At 39.0% G+C, this 21209-nt stretch overlaps 1 protein-coding gene across 2 annotated transcripts in view; it reads right to left on the bottom strand.

Moving 5' to 3' along the window:
• Positions 1-1489: 1489 nt before the first annotated feature.
• SLC38A11 (solute carrier family 38 member 11) overlaps positions 1490-21209 on the bottom strand; it is a 28646-nt gene continuing 8926 nt past the window's right edge. Inside the window, exons 8-12 of one of the 2 annotated variants that reach the window (XM_048310013.1) lie at positions 8592-8662; positions 7600-7761; positions 5778-5890; positions 4979-5110; positions 1490-3078 (exon numbers count right to left, since the gene is read on the bottom strand). In XM_048310013.1, coding sequence (XP_048165970.1) covers positions 2833-3078; positions 4979-5110; positions 5778-5890; positions 7600-7761; positions 8592-8662 — 724 coding nt within the window. In that variant the 3' untranslated portion in view covers positions 1490-2832. The remainder of the gene's footprint in view (positions 3079-4978; positions 5111-5777; positions 5891-7599; positions 7762-8591; positions 8663-21209) is intronic. The other variant, XM_048310014.1, reaches the window with a different exon arrangement.

Below are 21209 nucleotides of genomic sequence, written 5' to 3'. Positions count from 1 at the left end.
TCCCCCCTCCAGAGAGAAACTTAAGGAAGAAGGAAAATTCCCTAGGGAATCTCAGGTGGTACATGGTGGGGTAATCTGACAACTTTCAGGAGGAAGTATTTTGTGAATGCTCAGAATTCTGTGATCGATAAGAAGCACGCTACTCTAAAAAGTCACAAACTGTCTGCTTAGCTCCTGTGAGAATGGTAATTGTACATCTGGTGTCCTGAAATGCCTTCTCAGCTGGAGAGAGGAACTTGGAGAAACAGTAAGCCACACTACCAGCTTTTGATGTGAAAATCCTGCCAACAAGTGCTTGTGGAACATTCTTCTTCCTCCATGCACTCCGTGAAGTTCTGTCACCACTGAGCATTTGAAGTTGGGGATATTGCTACTCCCAGCACTACTTCCACTTTTGTGCACAGCACACCTCTGCTTGAAGTACTAAGACTGTGGTGAGATCCTGCACATGCTGAGGCCTGTGAGAGGTTCCCAATAGATTTTACAATTTTATTTTGGGGAGTCTTAAGTATTCGCAAAAAACAATGGTTACCACAATTTTTGTTATGATGTATTATCTTTCTGTATTCAGACCTCCTAGGTTCTGAGAAAGCACTTACCAGATTGCTATTATTTGTCATTTCAATAAAGGTAAGTTAGACTATGTAATATTGGAAAGGAAGGGACCATAGGTTTTATAAAGCCATTAGGCAAATAGCAGTTAACTTTAAATTCTGGCTTCCATGACACCTGACTTCCCCTTTTCAATATACATACAGCTGGGAGAGCCCCATCATCACCTGGGAAATTCATGAATGAAAACCACTGAGCATATGATTACATTAATTCAATTAGTTTTGGCAAAAGAAACTTCCAAGGGCAAGAGAAGCTTTATTAGCAGTGAAAACATTTAACTGACCATTACTACTTCAGACTTTACACTTCAAAAATTAAAAAGAACAGAGAAAAAAAATCTTTAAATTTTCATTTATGAAGTAGAAAAGCATAGAAAGACTCATCCTTCATAAAGGACAGGCAAACATGATTTCATATCAACACAGCCTCAGTAGAATGAGATGGAAATTATTCCATTGACACTCTAAAGCAAAGATAGATTGTAATTAATGCCTGAAACAAGGTAACCTACTTCAACATTAAAAAAAAATCAGAAAAAAACCCAACAAAGCTCATGAGAGATTTATGATAGATCAAAAACATCTCATTAGCTGTCACAAGGAAATATTATTTAGGTTTAACTCCATTTGGCATAGAAGAAAGTGAATCTATTCAGTAACAATTCACCCACAGCTAAGACAAAATCAGCTATTACTGAATCTAAACTGGTGAGAAATATTCTCTGTGAACAGTATCAGGTACCTGGAGAACAAATAAATTATCACCCTCAACGTTGACACTATGTAGAGAAAGCAGAATAATCGTCACACTTCTCTCTACTTGGTTTACAACTTGAAAAAACCCCAAAGAAACAACAACAACAAAAAAACCCCAGTAATATTTAAAGCATTTATTTTGGAAGCAGTACTTTTAAAAAGTGTGTTATTCTTACAAGTATTATCACCATCTAGTGACCCTTGCTTAAAGATCTATTTAGCTGGAAATCTTCAATGAAATAGCTCTGTCATGCAATATGAAGGGAAGACAAAACCCATCCCCATTAAGCAGCATAAAAATGAAGAAGCGTTATGCATCTAGCTGGCATGAGGAACCACAAGGATCACAGTAATGCAAAACTTAACTCAAGTACACATTTTGATTTGATAACAAAACATTTTCAAAATGACAGCATTGATATGACTGAGGATACCCATATTACCAACCTCAAATTACTCATATCCTATAGGCATGTGAGTCGATTTTTATATATACTTATGTATATATACACATACATATATATATACACATTAATCCTTGATGTTAAATGAATTTTGGAAAATATAACAAATCACCAGAATTTGACAAACCATGACAAAATCATTAGTCATATACTGAAAAGAATCAGAGGACTAGAATGATAATCAGGTTTAGAATGTTAGTTTCAAAATTCCGTTTCAGAAATAATGAATAATATTATAAATGTAAGAACTCAGCTGCAATGTAATTTCCTTCTTTGTCAATCTTGAAATTTTTACAAAGACTGCCTAGTTGAATCTTTTTAAATTCACTCTTGTGAATTTATTTGTGCAATATCTGTCAATTAGAAGACCACATATTGTAAGAGTTACAATTAAATTGTATCAGTTACAGTTCAGTCAGAATACAAAATTGCCTTTTACTCAAGAGCTAATAAAAAGGAAGCTTTCAGCTCTAAAGGACAGTTACTGCAAAATCAAAGACAGAATTAATAAGGGTCTTTCAATTTAATAGCAGAATTGTAATACACAGAGATCCAGACATACTTTTTCTCAGGACTTCAAAAAACCCCCATACTATAGTGAGCTAATAAATAATACATTAAGGATTATAAAATTAATAAAAACTAAGTTAAATCAATGAAACATGGGAGAGGTTTACATTTCAAAACATTTAATTTCTAGCTTTTTAACAGCATTGCAGACTAAGTTAAAAAAATGCAACCTTTTTGGTAGACTTGCAAGTTATTCAAGTAATGTCTGCTGAAAGGCACCTCTGAGAATTTGTGTTTCAACTGTTAAAACTTAAGTCTTACCTGAAACAGGATGGCAGCACAAAATCAAGTATGTAAATACAGTTATACAGTTTAAGATTCCTAGTGCATCTCAAAACATGACAGCTCTTTGTTCCACTCTCCTTTAAACTGGCATGTATGGCTCCCTATGAGATGTGCCTGATCTAGTCTGGAGGTTAGTGTGCTACCTATGGTGGAAGTGTACTGTTGTGTAAAGAAACATTACTAGGGGAGCAGTAGAACATTTCTTTTCCATGGCTACATTCCTGGGGATGCAAGACAGTCATAACCAAGCCAACTGCCATCACTAGCACACCAAGAACAAGAATCAGGCAGGATATTAAGTTGTCTGAATGGTTCCACCGCTCCTTGGACAGCCTTAGATAACACGCTGATGGGATGATAAAAACAAGTGGGGTAGCACTCAGAACTCCCTGTGTGTGGGAAAGAGCAATAAAAAAACCTCATAAGCATGTTTATTTAGATGTGAAGAACAAATACCTGAATTTTTAAACAGTTGTGATTAGCCTGATGCAACAGTAAAACCAGAGAATAAAGGCCTTTTCCAGTGTTGCTATATGGAAAACCTTTTTTTCAAAGTCCCAAATAATATGCAAAAATATCTGTTAAACTACTTCAAATAATTCAGATTTATTTAAATGCTTTTGCTTTGCTGATACAGAATAATATTTTAATGTTGCAAGAAGCATTAAATCTGATTACCCCAAGTTTCTCAGCTTAAGAGATAGAGTAAAAGTCCAGAGTTCCCCAACTGAACTAAAATATTTAAGATAATCCCATGGAGGAGTTTAGATATAACACTGCCTTTAAAAGAATAATTTTTTTTAAAAAGTGGAAAAGTCATATCAATATCATAGGAGTTCAAAGAATTCTGATCATTTTAACATTTATAACCTGATTTAGGTTGACTTCCCTATGAAAGCAAAGCTCCCTTTGACAGCGTAGAACCTTTTCTCTCACTAAAAATTCAGCTCCTCTTTAAATGCTCTCTTAGGGACAAATAAAAAGCACTTTTTAAAATGCTTTTTGTAGTAAAGCCACTGTAGGTTAATATATGAGTTACATGCCAGAAGAGAGCAACTTTATGTAGAAATTTTGAATGTTTACTTTGTCCCACACTTAACAAACGCTATGCTTCAATTTAATTATGGCAAGATAGTAATCCAGCCTAAGGAGCAACATTACATCATCATTTGTACAAAAGTTCCAATATTTTTATGGTAGAACCTGTTAACAGTGATCAGTACAGACATCAAAAATAGGTACATGCACAAAGGATCTTCTCCATGAAAACTAAGATTTAGGTCTTTGAAGTAACACAAACCAGCATCCCAGTAAAAGAATAATGAAAAATCTGTGCCTCTTTGACTCCCATATGACCAAATAGATTCCCTGGGGAATTACCACAAGGCAAACACAATGGCTTGTGTTTTGTTTTAAAACCAGAAAGCAGGGAAAGAGTAAGCAGGGTCAGAGAAACAGCATCAAATGCCATCTGTGGTGAAGAGCCAAAAGACAATTCTGCTGGACAGAATCCCAGCTGAAAAGACAGATCACCTTTCTTTCACATGTAAATACTCTGTCTATTCATTTTTCTCTACTGCTGGATATCAAGACTGAACAATCTTTCTAAGCACAATTATTACAACCAATAGATACCTACAGCTGTACGGTAAAACTGTCTCTTAAAAAGGAAAAGAAAAAAAAACCCACGAGATAGGAGCCTGGCTATCGTCTTCTATTTGTAACGGAATAAAGCTGTCAGCTTGACTATTGACTAAATGCTTAGGAAAAAAACCCCACTACATTGATGGAATGCTTGCTTTTGAGGGAGCTGTATATTTCCAGCGACCATCTCTGTGGTCTTGCTACTACTGGTTCTTTCTTTCTACCTCTCTTTGTTTTTTGCCCCTTTGGCCCAAGGCAGTCACTAGAATCTGGCCCAGCATTTAGTAATTTTCCAACTCATCAGAAGCAGGGACTAGAGATAGAAATGCTAAATTCAGTACCACTATACAGTCTGGATGAGTACTTTAGTAATTTCTGCTGTGGTTTAAATACATTTGGTAAGTCATAGCCTCTTGCCATATCTACAAAACTGTTCTAAAACCCTCCCCAACCATATGAATTTTACTTCTTAACTTCCTTTCACCTTTAGTTATCTGATTTTGAAGCAGTGAGTAATTCCTTCTAACATTACTACTGACTACTATGTCAAATTACATGAGATTTGCAGCAGAGCTGTGGATTTTATAAAGCTCTGTTTTATTAATAAGTGATTTATTAAATAAAAGAGTATACAGGTTCACTTACATTCAGCTCTAAGACCATTCCAAGGCAATCATACATCAATGATACACCAGTCGCTACAGCAATGATAACTACTGTCACAACAACATGGAAAACTGTTGAGAGGTTCCCATGGAAAAACACATTGGCAATCACCTGAAACAGAACCACAATTTTAAACCTTGATTTTTCTCCTTATGTTATGAAACAGCTTACTCCAAACCTTCTAACCTTAGGAAACAAAAGGAATGGATGAGAAAACACTGGCTGAATTTTACTTACCTTGCTTCAAGAAAACATCTTCATCTGCTTCCAAAAATAACTCATAACAATCATTACTAAAATTGCAGAACACTTGCCAGATTGACTTAGTTATGCCTGTAGGATTTTAGGATTTACTCTTTTCTCAATTGCCCATTACAGAATAAATCCACTTACAATTATTTACTGAATAGATGGATTTCCTAGATGGAGATACTTCTAAAAAGGAAAAGTATTAAGCAAGAAAAGTATGCTTTTTTGGCTATTCTCAACACAGTAACAACAATGTCATTTATGCCAAACTTGGAATTTTAAGCAGTCCTGATATTATTAAGTAATTATTAATATAATGCTAATATTATAATGAATGTAAAACAACATTCTATGGCCAGTGTCTAAACAGTACAACTAGTTCCCTGTACTCATTGCATGTAGTGGGATAAAATATGCTGCTACTTATCACAGATGAACCATAGACTTCAGCTACAATATGTATTAATAATGTGAGAATATTATTAATATGTAACAACAGTGTTAAAGGGAAAATGTAATAAATTCTTACCTCTCTGGTCACAAAACATTCAAGGGGGAAGGTCAAAATTACAGTAACTCCATAACAAAACCTTCCAAATGTAGCAAGGTTGTCATCTCTACAGTAGTTTTCAAATATATCTCCTGAGGTATAGCAAAACACCAATTAGCTTGAACTTCACATCATTTACCTATATTTGCAACTTGAAGTGCAGGTTACTGGAGTAACTGAGATTTACTGAACCCCTCTTCTGACATGTAACTAGAAACTAGTTGCAGTCACAAGTTACATCCAGGAGCAACTTTCAGCTTATCCTGCTGGTAGCAGGGTCTTTATCTCAAGTAGCATTAATCTTCAAAAAATATTTTCAAATATACATATCAGAATTTGTCATCTGTTATCTTCCCCATACCATAGATTTTGTATGAGATGCCAGTGTTTGATTAAATAAATATGTGACAGATTCAGAAAGAAAGCTTATGTGTAAAAGATACATTTTCCCTAAAAATGTAACTCCTAGAACGACAACTACACCAAAAAAAGGTGAGAGAGTTACCTGTGGAGAACTGCATTTCTCTAATAGTATTTAATCACAGCTAATAAGCTGTAGAGAAGAATTTCAAATATTCTGACCCCAAAAGCCCGTTATAAACATATATGGTTTATTACCTAGCAAATCTTATATCTAACAACAAAAGCATCACTACAGAATTAAAATCATCTTGCTTGGTGTTTACCACAAAGAATCTGTAATAATGATCTCTGAGGCACAAGAGACAGTGCCAGATAGTGATCAGATGAACTATCAGGTCTTTTTTATGTGAATACGATGCTGTTTTATGATTTACTACTTTCAGGATCACAATGGCACTGAAGAAGCAATAAGGTGTTAACTTTAAACAGCCAAAAGATTTTGACAGGGGAGACAGAAGGGGAGATGGAACCTGCTTACACAAGAGTCATACTGAGGGGAGCTGCAGGCAGAGCTTTCTATACCTGAAAGGTCTCAACCAACCTAAACTCGGTCTATCTAGAGTACTTCTAGGACAGTGACTTACTTTGCTGGAGTAAGCACTGGAGGCAGGAGAAAAGGACAGATAAACCAGGAATCCCCATCCTACAATTTCTCTGTTCTCAACTAAATGCTGCTGCTCATCAGAAAAGGAAAAAGCTTGAAGCCTTTTCCTACAATCCAGAATGTCACTATGAAGTAACAGAAAAGATGCTTGCTTATAAAATGTGCATTTCTCCTGAAGTAAGTAATGCACTGAAACCAATTTACACCTTGTTCTTATGAATATACCTTTTTAACTTCAACAAAATGTTAAATAGCATGATGCAACATTAATTATATATATTTATGTGTATTCATATACCCACAGAGGGGACAGTAGGATTAATAACAGCAGAACAGCTGCTGCAAAGATAGGAAATATCTTTAACTCTAGGATGCTATAATAGCACATACAGGAAAAAAATGTAAGAAAATATACAGGAATATATACCAGATATTCTGAAGGAAATTTTTGTTCTTACTGCTCTCTGCTGCTGGACCATGTGGATAACTCATAGCTGTTTAGTCCTCAAAGTGTTTTGATGATGGAAGTATTCAAAGGGGACTTCCACTGGTGAGATTTATGCTTGAGAATCTGACTTCTATTAGCCTGGAGCTGACGTTTTTGTATCCCGTTTTGGTTATTGGGTAACTATGAGGAATGTCCTATTTCTGTCCAAATATATTATGTTTTTTGCATTTTTACAGTCACCAAGATGTTTACAGAAAAAATCAGACAGCAAGGCAGAAATGTAAGGATTATAGCAAGTACCAAGATTGAGGGATCAAGCAGTTTACCTTCTGTGTATCCTGTAAAAGTCATATATCCACAGGCAGCGAACACCACACTGATGACAAGAGCAAGTGAGACAGACATATGTGTGACTTGAGACCAGTTCTTTAATGTGGGTTCTTCCAGAGACCCATATATTAAAAAGCTGTTATGATGGCAGATGAATGCTGAAAAACACATGACAGTTAAAGCAAATATATGAATTCATGCATAAATGCATAGAGACACAGCACTGTTTGAATCCACTCATTATTAAATACAAACATTAATCTTGCAATGAGTGGCAAAGATAAACGGTTTGAACCTTTGCTTGCTTAGTTGATTTGATGAAGGTTTATATTCATCCCAAGATGATTCTGATTACATTATCCTTAAATGCTATGCCATTTCCCACCCTCCACATCTCCATTCCACAGCTATTTCCTCTTCCTGCTCTCCTTTTACTTAAGAACCCAGCAGCAGATTTGAGAAGTTTGTTTTTTTTTTTTAAATCTACAGAGCCATTTGCTACTTTTAGACTTCATATGGCATCCATTTTTGGCAGCAGCAAGCATTGGGAAGCCTCAGATTATCACAACATTAACAAGAAATAATATACCAGATCCTGCAGGCAGGAACAGATTTCAGAATGAGGACTTTTCTGTTAGAGGTTACCCAAGGGAATGCAGAACGAATCCAGCCCCCTCAGTTTATCAGTTAGACTAACCCATTGATGCAGGTGCTTTAGGATGACCTGCACAGGTGAGCTGGATTCACATGCACACTGTCCCTGCTACAGTGGCAATAGCCTCTAGGGCCAAATGGACAATGGATGAGGTTAATGTCTTACACAGTAACAATGACATTCATATGGATGAGTCAGTCAATTTCTTTTTTTTTTCTCTACACCAGCGTAACATGAATATTTAAAAACAAAAAAAATTCTTGGTTCAAAATATTAAGTGATTTCTTACAATTGATCTTAACGTTGAAAAAAAAACCAGAAGAAACCACTTACCAAATGACATCACCCCAATGGCTTGTACTGCATTTGATTTTGCAAATATCCATGCATTTTCTGATTTGGGTCTAAAACAGACATTTGAATAGATTACCCTCTTTTCAATTATCAGTTATTAAAAATTACTCAAGTAATATGCTGTAATGCAGAACTGCTGCTAGACAGATCTTCAGAACCCTCTGAAATAGCCCCAGTGTTTATCAACAAGTTGAAACCAGGGAGATACCTTTCTCACCTCCCTTGTTTTGATTAAAGTATTTCTGTAACTAGTGTTTACAGTCAAAAATGTCAGCCTGTTTCAGTTTCGTAAACAAGCTCCTCAAGTCAGCATATACCAAGAAACAGCAACATGGAGGGTAAAAGCTGTTACTGATCCTGACTAAGGTTATCTCAACTGAAAACATCCTCTGACTATTTAGAGGCAATTTCTACCTTTGAATTTAAACATGTAATCCAAGCAGTCTAGAGATACCTTCTTACTAGGCTACAAATCAAGTGAAGGAGTTTGCCTTTCTTTACACCTGTTCCTCATAGTAAAGAGATTCTGCTACTTCCCAAAAGATAAAAGAAAGTGTAAGAGAGTACATGGAGACTTTTACAATGAGGCAATAATGTCATATTCCCCACACCCCCTCCTCTAAGATATGCTCACAGATTTGGACCTGCAGCAATTGCAATGCTTAGAGGAGGACCATCAGCAAACTTTGTTAAAAACCATTTACTACATGAACTTGGAATAAAGAGGCAAAAAGAAAAAATAGGGAGGGACACAAAACATCCTTTTCCAGAAATACAATTTGCTAAAAACATCAAATGAAATTCACAAGCTAGTTAAATATTGAATTTGTAATATTAAGGCACAGACAATGAAAAACAATCCAGAGAAGATTGCTCTTAAAAAGTTGGCTGCTGCTAACCTTGATTGCTCTGTTTTTATTTAGAGGGAAAGCTGCTGCCACCTGAGGCTTTAGCTGCTCTTTTCCTATTGCCCTAGGAAGCAGTATGGCACTCAGGCCAGTTCTGTGAAGGTAACAATGGCAGCGTTCTCTCTCCCTCTCTTTTGGTGATCTCTCCCTCTTGCTGGTTTTCACAGCTGCAGTGGCATATGCTATGCCAGGTTTCAATGCTTTCAAGTGTCTAAGTTACACCTTCAGCCCCTAAAAATAAACAAATTTTTAAAAGTAATAATAATAATTTAAAAAAGTAAAAAAAAGTTGCAGTTTCCTCTTCCAGAACTCATATCTTACTATTTCTTGAGTTCAAATAGTCAATCCTTCCTTTTTCATATTAATAAAACCCAGATTTACAGTACCTAATGCACATTTAGTTCAGACTCAGAGCAGCTTTTCAGCTCTTAAGCTGTGGTTGCTAAGCTTAACTTTAAAGTGAACAGAACCTGAGCATAAAATCAAGTTCCTTTTTTTGTCCTCAGGTGCAGAATATTGTTTTGAACTGCTGTAACATACTGCTTCAAGCCTTAAGCAGCTGAGTATGGCCCTCCTAAAATACCCTCAGACTCAGCATGTAGATGTAAAGTACTAGGGATAAAATAGAGTTATCTGGCATTTATCTTGCGAAATAGGAGTTCTGACCCTCTACAGATGCTGTTGCTCCTTACTTAGGCTCCCTTAACTTGATGCCACTGATTTCAAATCACTACCCCTAGAGATGAGTCTGGAAAATTAATATTAATAATTTTTAATGTATTTCAGGAAAACATTCACATCTGATTGGAAAAATTTCAATACTACTTCAAAATAAAAAGAGTATAAAGGAAGCTAACACTACATTTGTTCCATTCTGTAACCACTAGAGGTCAGCTTTGATAATAAACATGCAAAATGGAAGTTTGTTTTATATTTTCCTTTGACAGCAGAATTTATCAGTTTTCTTTGACTCTTTTCTAGTAATAATTAAGTTACATTATCTAATACCTTATAAATCAAAATATTTTTAAATGCATGGAAATAAGGAATAGTTTTTGTGTGAAACACATTTAATTTCTGTCAAAATGGTACATCCTGTGCGATGTTATAGCTATTTCATGAGCTCCTACAAATACAGATTTGAAAAAGAGAATTCAGAAAGCACATAAATGTCACTTGAAACATTTTGAATACAGAGGCCAAATAATTTAAAAAACCAAATCACAGTAACTGTTTTTTCCCTTGCAGTGTTAGCTTATGCACTAGCAATATGCAAGAGACCAAGATAATTGCTTTGCTTTATGGATGAATGGCAAATCAGATTAGGAGTATTTGAGGAAAAAATCCAAAAGAACAAAATCCTGCTTACTTAGCAGCCTAAGAAGATAAATTCCTTCCATTCTAGTTGCAGAACTGAGGAACAATTTCAGATCCCTGATTTGAATGCTACCAGCAGTTTGTAATGTCCTACAATGTATGCTGGTACAGATATGCTGTTTTCTACACTCATATACTGCTGCATGTGCTTTGAAGAACATTTTCATATTGTGGGAATAGAGGGATCTCATGCAATGAAAGTACACAGTAAGAAATATAATTTCTGAGTGTTTGGAAATAAGAGTCAACAGCTCTAGAGCTGTGATCACATCAATAAGAAATTACCCCCAAGTTCAGTCTGCAGAACATACAGACTTATGAAAAACTCCTGGGAAAGGGTGCAGGTGACATGAAAGTTAGGAAGACTCAGAAAGAGAAAACTGTGTCAGAAAACAGTAGGTGTTAGTTATGGAAGAGTCATATAGTGAACAATCACATAAAACCACTCACAAGTCTAACTTGTGGAACTAATGGAAACATCATCTCTCAAAGTAAACATACACACACTGATATAAATATATACATCTCTGTAGGCAGCTGCATACACACACTGAAAGAGTGTCACAAGAATACAGCAGAACATTACACCTGTTGTGGTTTTTCAATCCTGCTGCTACTGCTCAAGATGGATTTTTTTTTTTTTTTTTTTTTTTTTTTTAATGGGACCTTTGTTCTGACCTACATTCTTGCTAGGAGTTATTAGGGAAAGATTTTAACTGCTGCTTATACAAGAATAGCATTAGCTGTGAAAATCTGTGAATGACAAAACCAGCTAGCTCTCTGCTTCTCACTCAGTGTATAAAAGCATAGGCTATGCCTGCATGAACAGGAAGGTTTTTCATGCCGAAGAAGGAGTATTAGTCGGATGAAATAAGAGAAGAAACAGATTTTTGATACTAAATGCATTTGCTGACAGCTGCACTGTCTATCATATATAGTAGAAGGTGAAACACAAAGTAAAACCTGAGATCTAATTTAATTGTAGTTCTCAGAACAAAAATAATAAAAGTTTGAGTAAAAAGACAGTCTATGGAAGTTCCCAGACAGGAAAAAGTCTTAGCTGAAACTAAGACAAAAGCAAGACAGACTGAAGGTAGTGAGGCCTAGCAATGAAGAAGACCTAGAGGATAAGAAATAAGACTTTACTCAGTCTACTATATATGTAAGTGAAAATATACCATAATTAACATATTAATGAGTTCTAAAAGTTTTGAAAATATTCATGTTTATCTACATAAAAGCAGGGGAATTGAGAAGAACAAATAAACAGGCAACAGTTACGACATCCAACAGGGTAAGCATCCGGATCATGAGTAAGAGTTGGGCAAATTTGTTTGGCAGTCTAAAATGGCCAATCTTCTACTTCTTGTAAAACACTTGCAGCATAATAGTCCCCATCTTAAGATTGATGCCATATAAAAATCTTTTCTGTCATTTATGTAGAAATGCTGCCAAATATAATACAGCAAAAGAGTGCATAAGAAGCAAAACATCTTTAATGAAGGCAAGAGAAATATCTTTGATCTCAACCAGCTAGTGGCTATGAAACATTGAGTCAAAGAAGAATGGTAATTTCTAGAGAGGAACAAAGTAATAGTTTTGACAGGGGAGCTACATGTTGGAATGCGCAAAAGACTTCCATTGTTTTGGACTGAAGATCAGTGTCAAACTGCCAAGTTTAGGTGCAAATCAGCAGTTAACAATATAATCCAGGAACACCTCAGATTCATTCAGGTTTAATTCAATTATTTAAACATTTAGGAAATTAATTGTAAAATTTCAATTTAATTATATTCTAAGGTAAAATACCTTTCTAGATGTTTTTCGAACTTTAAAAGTTTAAAAATACTGAAAAGTTCATAGATGCTGAATATAACTTCAGTCAATATAATGGAAAGAAAATGAGTATGGCTCACATACATTAGCCTTGGATTTTATATTAATCAAAGTCATCTTGTGAAAGAACACAGACAAGACAAAGCTATTATGGCAGCCCCATATCTACAGCTACTTTAATTCCTCTTTCTTCCTTAATGAATTACTTAACAGTTCTGTAAATATAACATAGCTTAGTTGGGTTTTTTTACATTCATCACACATTAAAGTTTATCTTTGCTTACTACTGGATTTTTTTTATATGAAGGAAAGAATCAGCTTTCTACTTTCAAGTTTTTTCCTGAGCCCTTGGTGTCTTATCCCTGTGATCAGCTGCCAGTTGGGTAATTCTCACATCCTCTTTATGTGTAGCATATGCTACACATATATGCTCTTGAAGTTTTTCATAGACATTTATGTATTATGGAGACACTGACATCATAATATTCTTGCAAAAGAACAACAAATTAAATTAAAATGATCCCTCTTTATAAGCTACATAAAATATTTTTTTTTACAGCAATGAATGTCAGTTTCAGGTTTGAAGCGTGAAGTTATTCCATGCAGTATTAACACACAGCACATTTATGAGTTAATTCTCAACTATCTTTTTTGATCACAGTAGGTAAATACCCAGTTATAAGCAGATGGGAATAAAGATCAGGTCATCAAAATGTATTTTTATCCAACATCTTAAAGTATTGAGAATGAACTCTCAGTAATCCAGAACACCGGATTTTATCTGCAGGGTTATTATGTCATTCAGTTAACAATAATCATATGGATGATAGTTATCAAAACCAAAACTGAAAAAAAGAAGTACCTCAGTTTTATATTTGTCATAAGATGAAATAAATTAAACAAAGTAATCCCGCATCTTAAATATATTTTATTTTTCTCATGAGAACATGACAATAACATTCCTAAAATGTCCTTGGACAACCTGCTCCAAACCCAAAGCAAATAAAGGGGAAAACAAACCAAAAAAAAAAAAGAAGCAAAACTTCTGTACTAGTTTGAAAGCAAACCAGTGAGAGACTCGAAATCAGAACTATAATTGAATAGGAAAATTAAAAATAAATGCAATAGTACAGAAACACTGACAGAGTCAGGATACAACTTGACACCCTGTCGGGCAGGGTGGTGGTAGCAGTCCAATTAAATGGTGGCTGCAGTCCTCTTGAGGAGATAGATATGGTTCTGTTGAAGCAGTGATTCTGCAGAAGGGTCTGGTCTTCCTCTGACGGTCCAGTGGTGGTTATGTAGCTCTCGTTCTCTGGGAATCCAGTAGGTAAGGGCTGAGTATGGTGTTCCAAACCTCAGATTATATCCAGGTAGGAATGCTTGGTTCCTCCCCCTGGGCGGAGCATCTCACAATGGGATGATGTAATTTTATGAGTCATGCAGCGAGGCTAGATGGCTCATTAACAGAAAAAATATCTCTCCAGACGGAGCCATCAGGGATGGGTCACAGAAGAGATAAAGAATGCTGCCCCACCTGGTTTTAACAGATGGTGATAGAATACATACTTTTGGTTACATCTTACATTGTAACTTAAGACATTATCCACCCCTTACTCTATTACCATCTGCATCATACCCAAACCAGCACTCTCTTTACACTCTACTATACACAATGAAACCTTACTCACAGTTCTCACTTAAGATTATGTCTCCTTGTGGTACACAATGGGTTTCCCCATCTTTCTGCATTACTCACAAAGTGTAACCAGGTCCTTGAGCACAAACAATCCCACTGGATGGGTTTGCCTTTGACTGAGGTGGGAGTAATCCAAACAGTCTTTCCTAAAATACCTTTCCTGTGTACCACAGGGACTTTTTCTCCATCCACTATGTGCAAGGGTTCAAACTGGGCAGGACCAGCCTGATTGATGGACCCTCAGGTATTGATCTGGCCTTTGCTAAGTTCACTTCCCAATTTTTGAAGGTCCCCCTGCCAAGTGCCTTCAGGGTGGTCTTAAGTAGTCCATCGCAGCATTCCACTTTCCCGGCAGCTGGTACATGATAGAGGATATGATAGATCCATTCAGTACCATGTTCTCTGGCCCAGGTGGTTATAAGGTTATTCCTGAAATGAGTCCTGTTGTCTGACTTGATCCTCCCAGGGGTGCCATGTCTCCACAAGACTTGTTTTTCCAGGCCCAAGATGGCGTTCTGGGCAGTAGCATGAGGCACGGGGTAGGTCTCCAACCATCCAGTGGTGGCTTCCAGTGTGTGGTCAGCACATCGTGCTTGCCTTGGCGGGTTTGGGGAAGGGTGGTGTAATCAATTTGCCAGGCTTCCCCATACCTGTACTTTGACCATCGTCCACCGTACCACAGAGGCTTCACCCACTTGGCCTGTTTGATTGCAGTGCAGGTCTCGCAGTTGTGGATGACCTGTGAGATGCTGTCCATGGTAAGGTCCACCCCTCGGTCACGGGCCCATCGGTATGTTGCATCTCGTCCCTGATGACCAGAGGCATCAAGGGCCCAGCAAGCTAGGAATAATTCTCCCTTGTGCTGCCAGTCCAGATCCACCTGTGACACTTTCACCTTTGCAGCTCGATTCATCTACTCATTGTTACAATGCTCTTCACTAGCCTGACTCTTGGGTATGTGCGCATCCATGTGTCGAACCTTCACGTCAGTCTCTCTACTCGGGCGGCGATGTCCTGCCAAATCTCAGCAGCCCAGATGGGTTTCCCTCTGCGCTGCCAGTTGGCTTTTCTCCAGCAATCCAGCCATCCCCACAGAGCATGAGCTACCATCCACGAGTCGGTGTAGAGATAGAGCCTCGGCCACTTCTCTCGTTCAGCGATATCCAAAGCCAGCTGGATGGCTTTAAGCTCTGCAACCTGACTCGATCTACCTTGTTCCTCGGTAGCCTGTGCAACTTGTCATGTGAGGCTCCATGCAGCATCTTTCCATTTCCGGACAGCACCTACAATTCAGCAGGAACCATCAGTGAAGAGGACATATCGTCTTTCACCCTCTGGTAGCTCGTTATATGGTGGTGCTTCCTTGGCATTTGTCACTTGCTCCTCCTCTTCTTCAGAAGATAATCCAAAAGTCTCACCTTCCGGCCAGTTCGTTATAATTTCCAGAATCCCAGGGCAATTAGGATGTTCTATCCAAGCTCGCTGGGTGATCAGCGCAATCCACTTGCTCCACATGGCATCAGTGGCATGATGTGTGGAAGGAACCTTTCCCTTGAACATCCAACCCAACAGTGGTAGTCGGGGTGCCAGAAGCAGCTGCGCTTCAGTGCCAATTACCTCTGAGGCAGCTCAAACCCCTTCATAAGCTGCAAGAAGCTCTTTCTTGGTTGGGGTGTAGTTGGCCTCAGATCCTTTGTATCCCCGACTGCAGAAGCCAAGCAGTCATCCTTGAGCCCCTCCAGGTCTCTTCCGCCACAGGCTCCAGGAACAACTATTCTCCCCAGCCACAGTGTAGAGCACATTCTTCACATCTTGCCCTGTTCTGACTGGCCCAAGGGCTACTGCATGGGAAATCTCCTGCTTAATTTGTTCAAACGCTTATTGTTGTTTGGGGCCCCACTGGAAATCATTTCTTGTGTCACAAGATAAAGAGGGCTTACAATCGTGCTGTACTCTGTGATACGCTTCCTCCAAAAGCCCACAGCTCCTAAAAAGCCTGGGTTTCCTTCTTTTTGGTAGGTGAGGACATAGCAGTGATCTTGTTGATTACCTCTGTCAGGATCTGGCAATGTCCATCCTGCTACTTGACTCCTAGAAACTGAATTTCTTTAGCAGGTCCCTTAACCTTACTTTGCTTAATGGCAAAGCCAGCTTTCAGAAGAATCTGGATAATCTTCTTTCTCTAAGACTTCCCCTGCTGTGTTCCCCCACACAGTGATGTCATCTATAATGTAGATGTTCTGGAGCCTCACCCTTTTCCAGCGCAGTCTGGATCAGTCCATGGCAGATGGTGGGATTGTGCTTCCACCCCTCGGGCAGTCAGTTCCAGGTGAAGACAAACTAGGGTTTGCACTCTGCTGCCAAAGGAATGGAGAAAAAGGCATTGGCAATACTGATGGTTGCATACCACTTCTCTGTCTTGGATTCCAGCTCGTACTGAAGCTCCAACATGTCTGGCACAGCAGCACTCAGTGGTGGCGTGACTTCATTCAGGCCTCAGTAATCCACGGTCAGTCTCCATTCTCCACTGGACTTATGCGCTGGCCATACAGGGCTGTTAAATGATGAACAAGCCTTGCTGACAACCCCTTGGCTCTCCAGTTCACGAATCATCTCATGGATGGGGACCAAAGAGTCTCTGTCAGCATGGTATTGCCGATGGTGCACTGTTGCTGTGGCGATTGGTACCTGTTGTGCTTCAATTCTCAGCAGTCCCACAGCAGAGGGGTCATCTGAGAGACCAGGCAGGGTATTCAGTTGCTTGATGTCTTCTGTCCCTACAGCAGATATCCCAAAAGCCCACCAATGTTCTCTTGAGTCTTTGAAATATCCATTTCTGAGATAGTCTATGACAAGGATGCACGGGCCCTCTGGGCCAGTCACGATGGGGTGTTTCTGCCACTCATTCCCAGTTAAACTCACTTCAGTGTCCAATATTGTCAGCTGCTGGGATCCTACTGTCACTCCAGAAATAGAAATGGATTCTGTTCCCACATACCTTGATGGCATCAGGGTACATTGAGCGCCGGTGTCAACCAAAGCTGTGTATCTTTGTGGGTCAGACATGCCAGACCATAGCATCCACACAGTCCAGTAGATCCAATTGTCCCTTTCCTCTACCTGGCTAGAGGCAGGGCCCCTCTAATCCTGGTCATGGTACATGTTGCTTTCCTCCTGTAAATATGTTCCCGAGGTCCCTTTAAGAGAATCAGTCATATTATCATTCCTATACCATCTGGGGTTCTGTCCATGAGAGACTGGAGCAGCGTTGACTCTAGATGAGCTTCTTGTGGTAGATGTTCCTCTTCTTAATTCATGTACCCAGGCTGCTAAGGAGGAGGTGGGTTTTCCATCCCACTTCCTCATGTCTTCTCCATGCTCCTGAAGAAAAAAACAGAGGTTACCTCGTGGAGTGTATTCTCTCTCTTTGGCTGGGGGCGTCTGCTCCTAATGGCAGAGACTCCTGTTGGTTCTGGCAAGATGTGGTAAATTCATTCCTTAAGCTCCTTTCTCAGTTTCTGGTGGCCCTCTTCAGTTTTCTCTTCCAAGCTCCAAATGTGCTCAGCCAGCTTTGTTTCCACAGATGAAACATGGATGTGTAACAGGGCAATGACAGTGTCCTCATAAATTGACCTCGCTTATTGACCAACGGTGCCCACCTTGTCCTCTCCTTCCCTCCATTGCAGCGTTGCCAGGTAACGGGAGTACATCTCTGGTTTGCAAAGTGCACTGGACACCATCTGGGCTCTTAGGGAATCTCTCATCTTCTGCAAAAATTATCTCCAGCACAGCCAATTCCCTCAGGCATCGGATACCTTGTTCCATTGTGCTCCATTTTCCTTCGCGCACCTGGAGGTCTTCTTTACAAAGGTATCTGTCCCGTACACTTGCCAGCAGTCGCTGCCAGAGGCTGAGAGTTTTCTGGGTTCTCCCGATCCCCTGGTCAATGACCACATCCCGGGACAGAGATTCCAGTTGCCTGGCCTCACTTCCATCCAGAATGGTGTCATTGGCTGCAGCGTCCCAAATGCGGAGCAGCTGGGTCAGGATGGACTCGTTCGTCTGCCAGGTGAATTCCCTCCGCAGGTCACGCAGCTCACCCAGGGATAGCGACCGAGTGATGATCTCCAGCTCTGTCTCTTGTGCTGGATGGGAGCTGGGTGGGAAGGTCCAGATGCCTCATCATCAGTCACTACACGGACTGATTTGCTTTTTGATTTCTTCTTCTGGACGGGGGCAACTGCTACCAGCTTAGGCCGTTCTGGTTCAGGGACGGTTTGTGTGGAGACGCTGATGGTTCTTTTGGTTTTTTTCCTTTCTGTGACAGTTTGTGTAGATGTGGTGCCTGTTGCTTTGCTGCATTTCTTCTTCTCATCCTGAGGATGCAGGGCCACACTGAGCATTGTTCTGACTCTAAGCATGGTGTATATGGTGCAGGTCATAGAGAAAAAAGAAAACAGAACTGACAACAAGATTATGCCATCCTTGACATCCAGAGGGAATTCAGTATTTTCAAAAACTGCTGTGTCAGGTCTGAAAGGCTGGAAAAAAACATTCTCTACTCTTACCCCTAGGGGCTGGGTGTGATTGTTGAGGAGGCCCCAGACATAGGAGGTCAAACTAGGACAGGCAAATAAAGTTGAGTATATATTCTGAATGATGTTCATTGCCTTGGAGGTTGTCATGCAATAGACATAATAAACCAATAAAACAATTTTTATACCATAGCCTGGTCTCAACAGGAGCATTACAACAGGCAGGTAGTTCCTCATGTGCAGAAAAATATAGAGAGCTAGGTACAAGACCCATGTAAGCATCATGGTGAATAGGTGGTTTCTGTAATACAACATTATAATTCTGACTTCTCTCAGGACTTGCCTCACACTGGATGCCAAAAGATGTACTAGTAGTTTGAAAGCAAACCAGTGAGAGACTTGAAATCAGAACTATAATTGAATAGGAAAATTAAAAATAAATGCAATAGTACAGAAACACTGACAGAGTCAGGATACAACCTGACACCCTGTCGGGCAGGGTGGTGGTAGCAGTCCAATTAAATGGTGGCTGCAGTCCTCTTGAGGAGATAGATATGGTTCTGTTGAAGCAGTGATTCTGCAGAAGGGTCTGGTCTTCCTCTGACGGTCCAGTGGTGGTTATGTAGCTCTCGTTCTCTGGGAATCCAGTAGGTAAGGGCTGAGTATGGTGTTCCAAACCTCAGATTATATCCAGGTAGGAATGCTTGGTTCCTCCCCCTGGGCGGAGCATCTCACAATGGGATGATGTAATTTTATGAGTCATGCAGCGAGGCTAGATGGCTCATTAACAGAAAAAATATCTCTCCAGACGGAGCTATCAGGGATGGGTCACAGAAGAGGTAAAGAATGCTGCCCCACCTGGTTTTAACAGATGGTGATAGAATACATACTTTTGGTTACATCTTACATTGTAACCTAAGACAACTTCAAAACCTTGCAATTCCTGTTTAAAATACTAAAAATGTTGTTGTTTCTCTGATGGTCTAAAACACTGCAGAAAGTTTCAGATTATTGCAGAAAATATCCTTTATTGCTTTGTTGTTCAAATAACAGATTTAATTTTCAACTAAAGCATGGATTGCATTTAAGCAAAAAATTTTTTTATCATTTCCACATAATGATCTTGTATCTCTCAAAGGGAAGAACTATTCACTTTGAAAAATCTAAAGGTAAATGAAAACTGATTACTACTCAGAAAAGAATTATCAAAGTGGGAAGATATCCAAATGGGATTACAGGGGAACTTGACCTGAGTCCAGTATTTTTGAATGTATTCAGCAATGAATTGAATGATAGAACAAAAAGCAGAAAGTGGAAAGCATGAAATGTGCAGTAAACACAATCACGCTAGAAAATGGGATTAAAAAGAAAAATCATGAATATGTTGGTAAATGGAGAAATCATCTGATAAAGCAACATTCAGTTCTGTAACGACAAATTCTAGTTATGCAGAGGATAAAAAGGCTTCACAAAGACATGGCAGGGGGAACAAAAACCCAAACAATCCCAAACTTCACGAGAACAGTATCAAAGAAAGGAAAATTCACTAGCAAACAGTTCTGCAGAGTACCCCATGCTTGGTACTTCTACTAGACTACAAACTCAAGGCACATCCATGACATCATGCTATTTTCCAAAGGGGCGAATATCAAACTAGGTTACATAAACACAGGCGTGGCAATCCCCAAGGGATACAATTGAAAAGGACCTTAAAACATTTTGTATTTAAGATATGTTAGTCTTTCTTCCCTGCTCCTCAGAGGGAATATCCCAGGCAGGTGGGGCACCACGATTTCACTTTAATTTGCAGAAAACTTAAGGCAGCCATTGAGCATAATCAGAAGCATAGGAAATGACAAAAAAGAGAAACCCTAAAGGAACTGTGCTTGTTTAGTCCATAGAAAGGTTCCCCCAAGTGTGACAAACTACAGCTTTTTACAGGTGTTTTTCAAGCACTTGAAAAAGCATAAACATTTTGCTGTCCATACCCCCTGTGGTTAAGCCAAGAAGCAACCAATATGAAATGGAGTAATACACATTTAGGAAGAATTCATAATGAAAGGCTAGTTAAGGATTGGAATGGGAAACTGTGGAATTGTCTAGTTTGTTCTCTGCAATCACCTGTCATCACTGGCAGGCACATAATCACTTCTGCCATATAACAATTGTAGGAATTCAACATTCTTTTCCCCATCAAGCCTTTATCCAGGATTGTACAAATTCTTGTCCCATATGACAGATA

Source organism: Corvus hawaiiensis, chromosome 7 (genome assembly GCF_020740725.1).
Source record: "Corvus hawaiiensis isolate bCorHaw1 chromosome 7, bCorHaw1.pri.cur, whole genome shotgun sequence".
Taxonomy (NCBI): Eukaryota; Metazoa; Chordata; class Aves; order Passeriformes; family Corvidae; genus Corvus; species Corvus hawaiiensis.
This window is presented reverse-complemented; position numbering and strand designations above follow the sequence as displayed.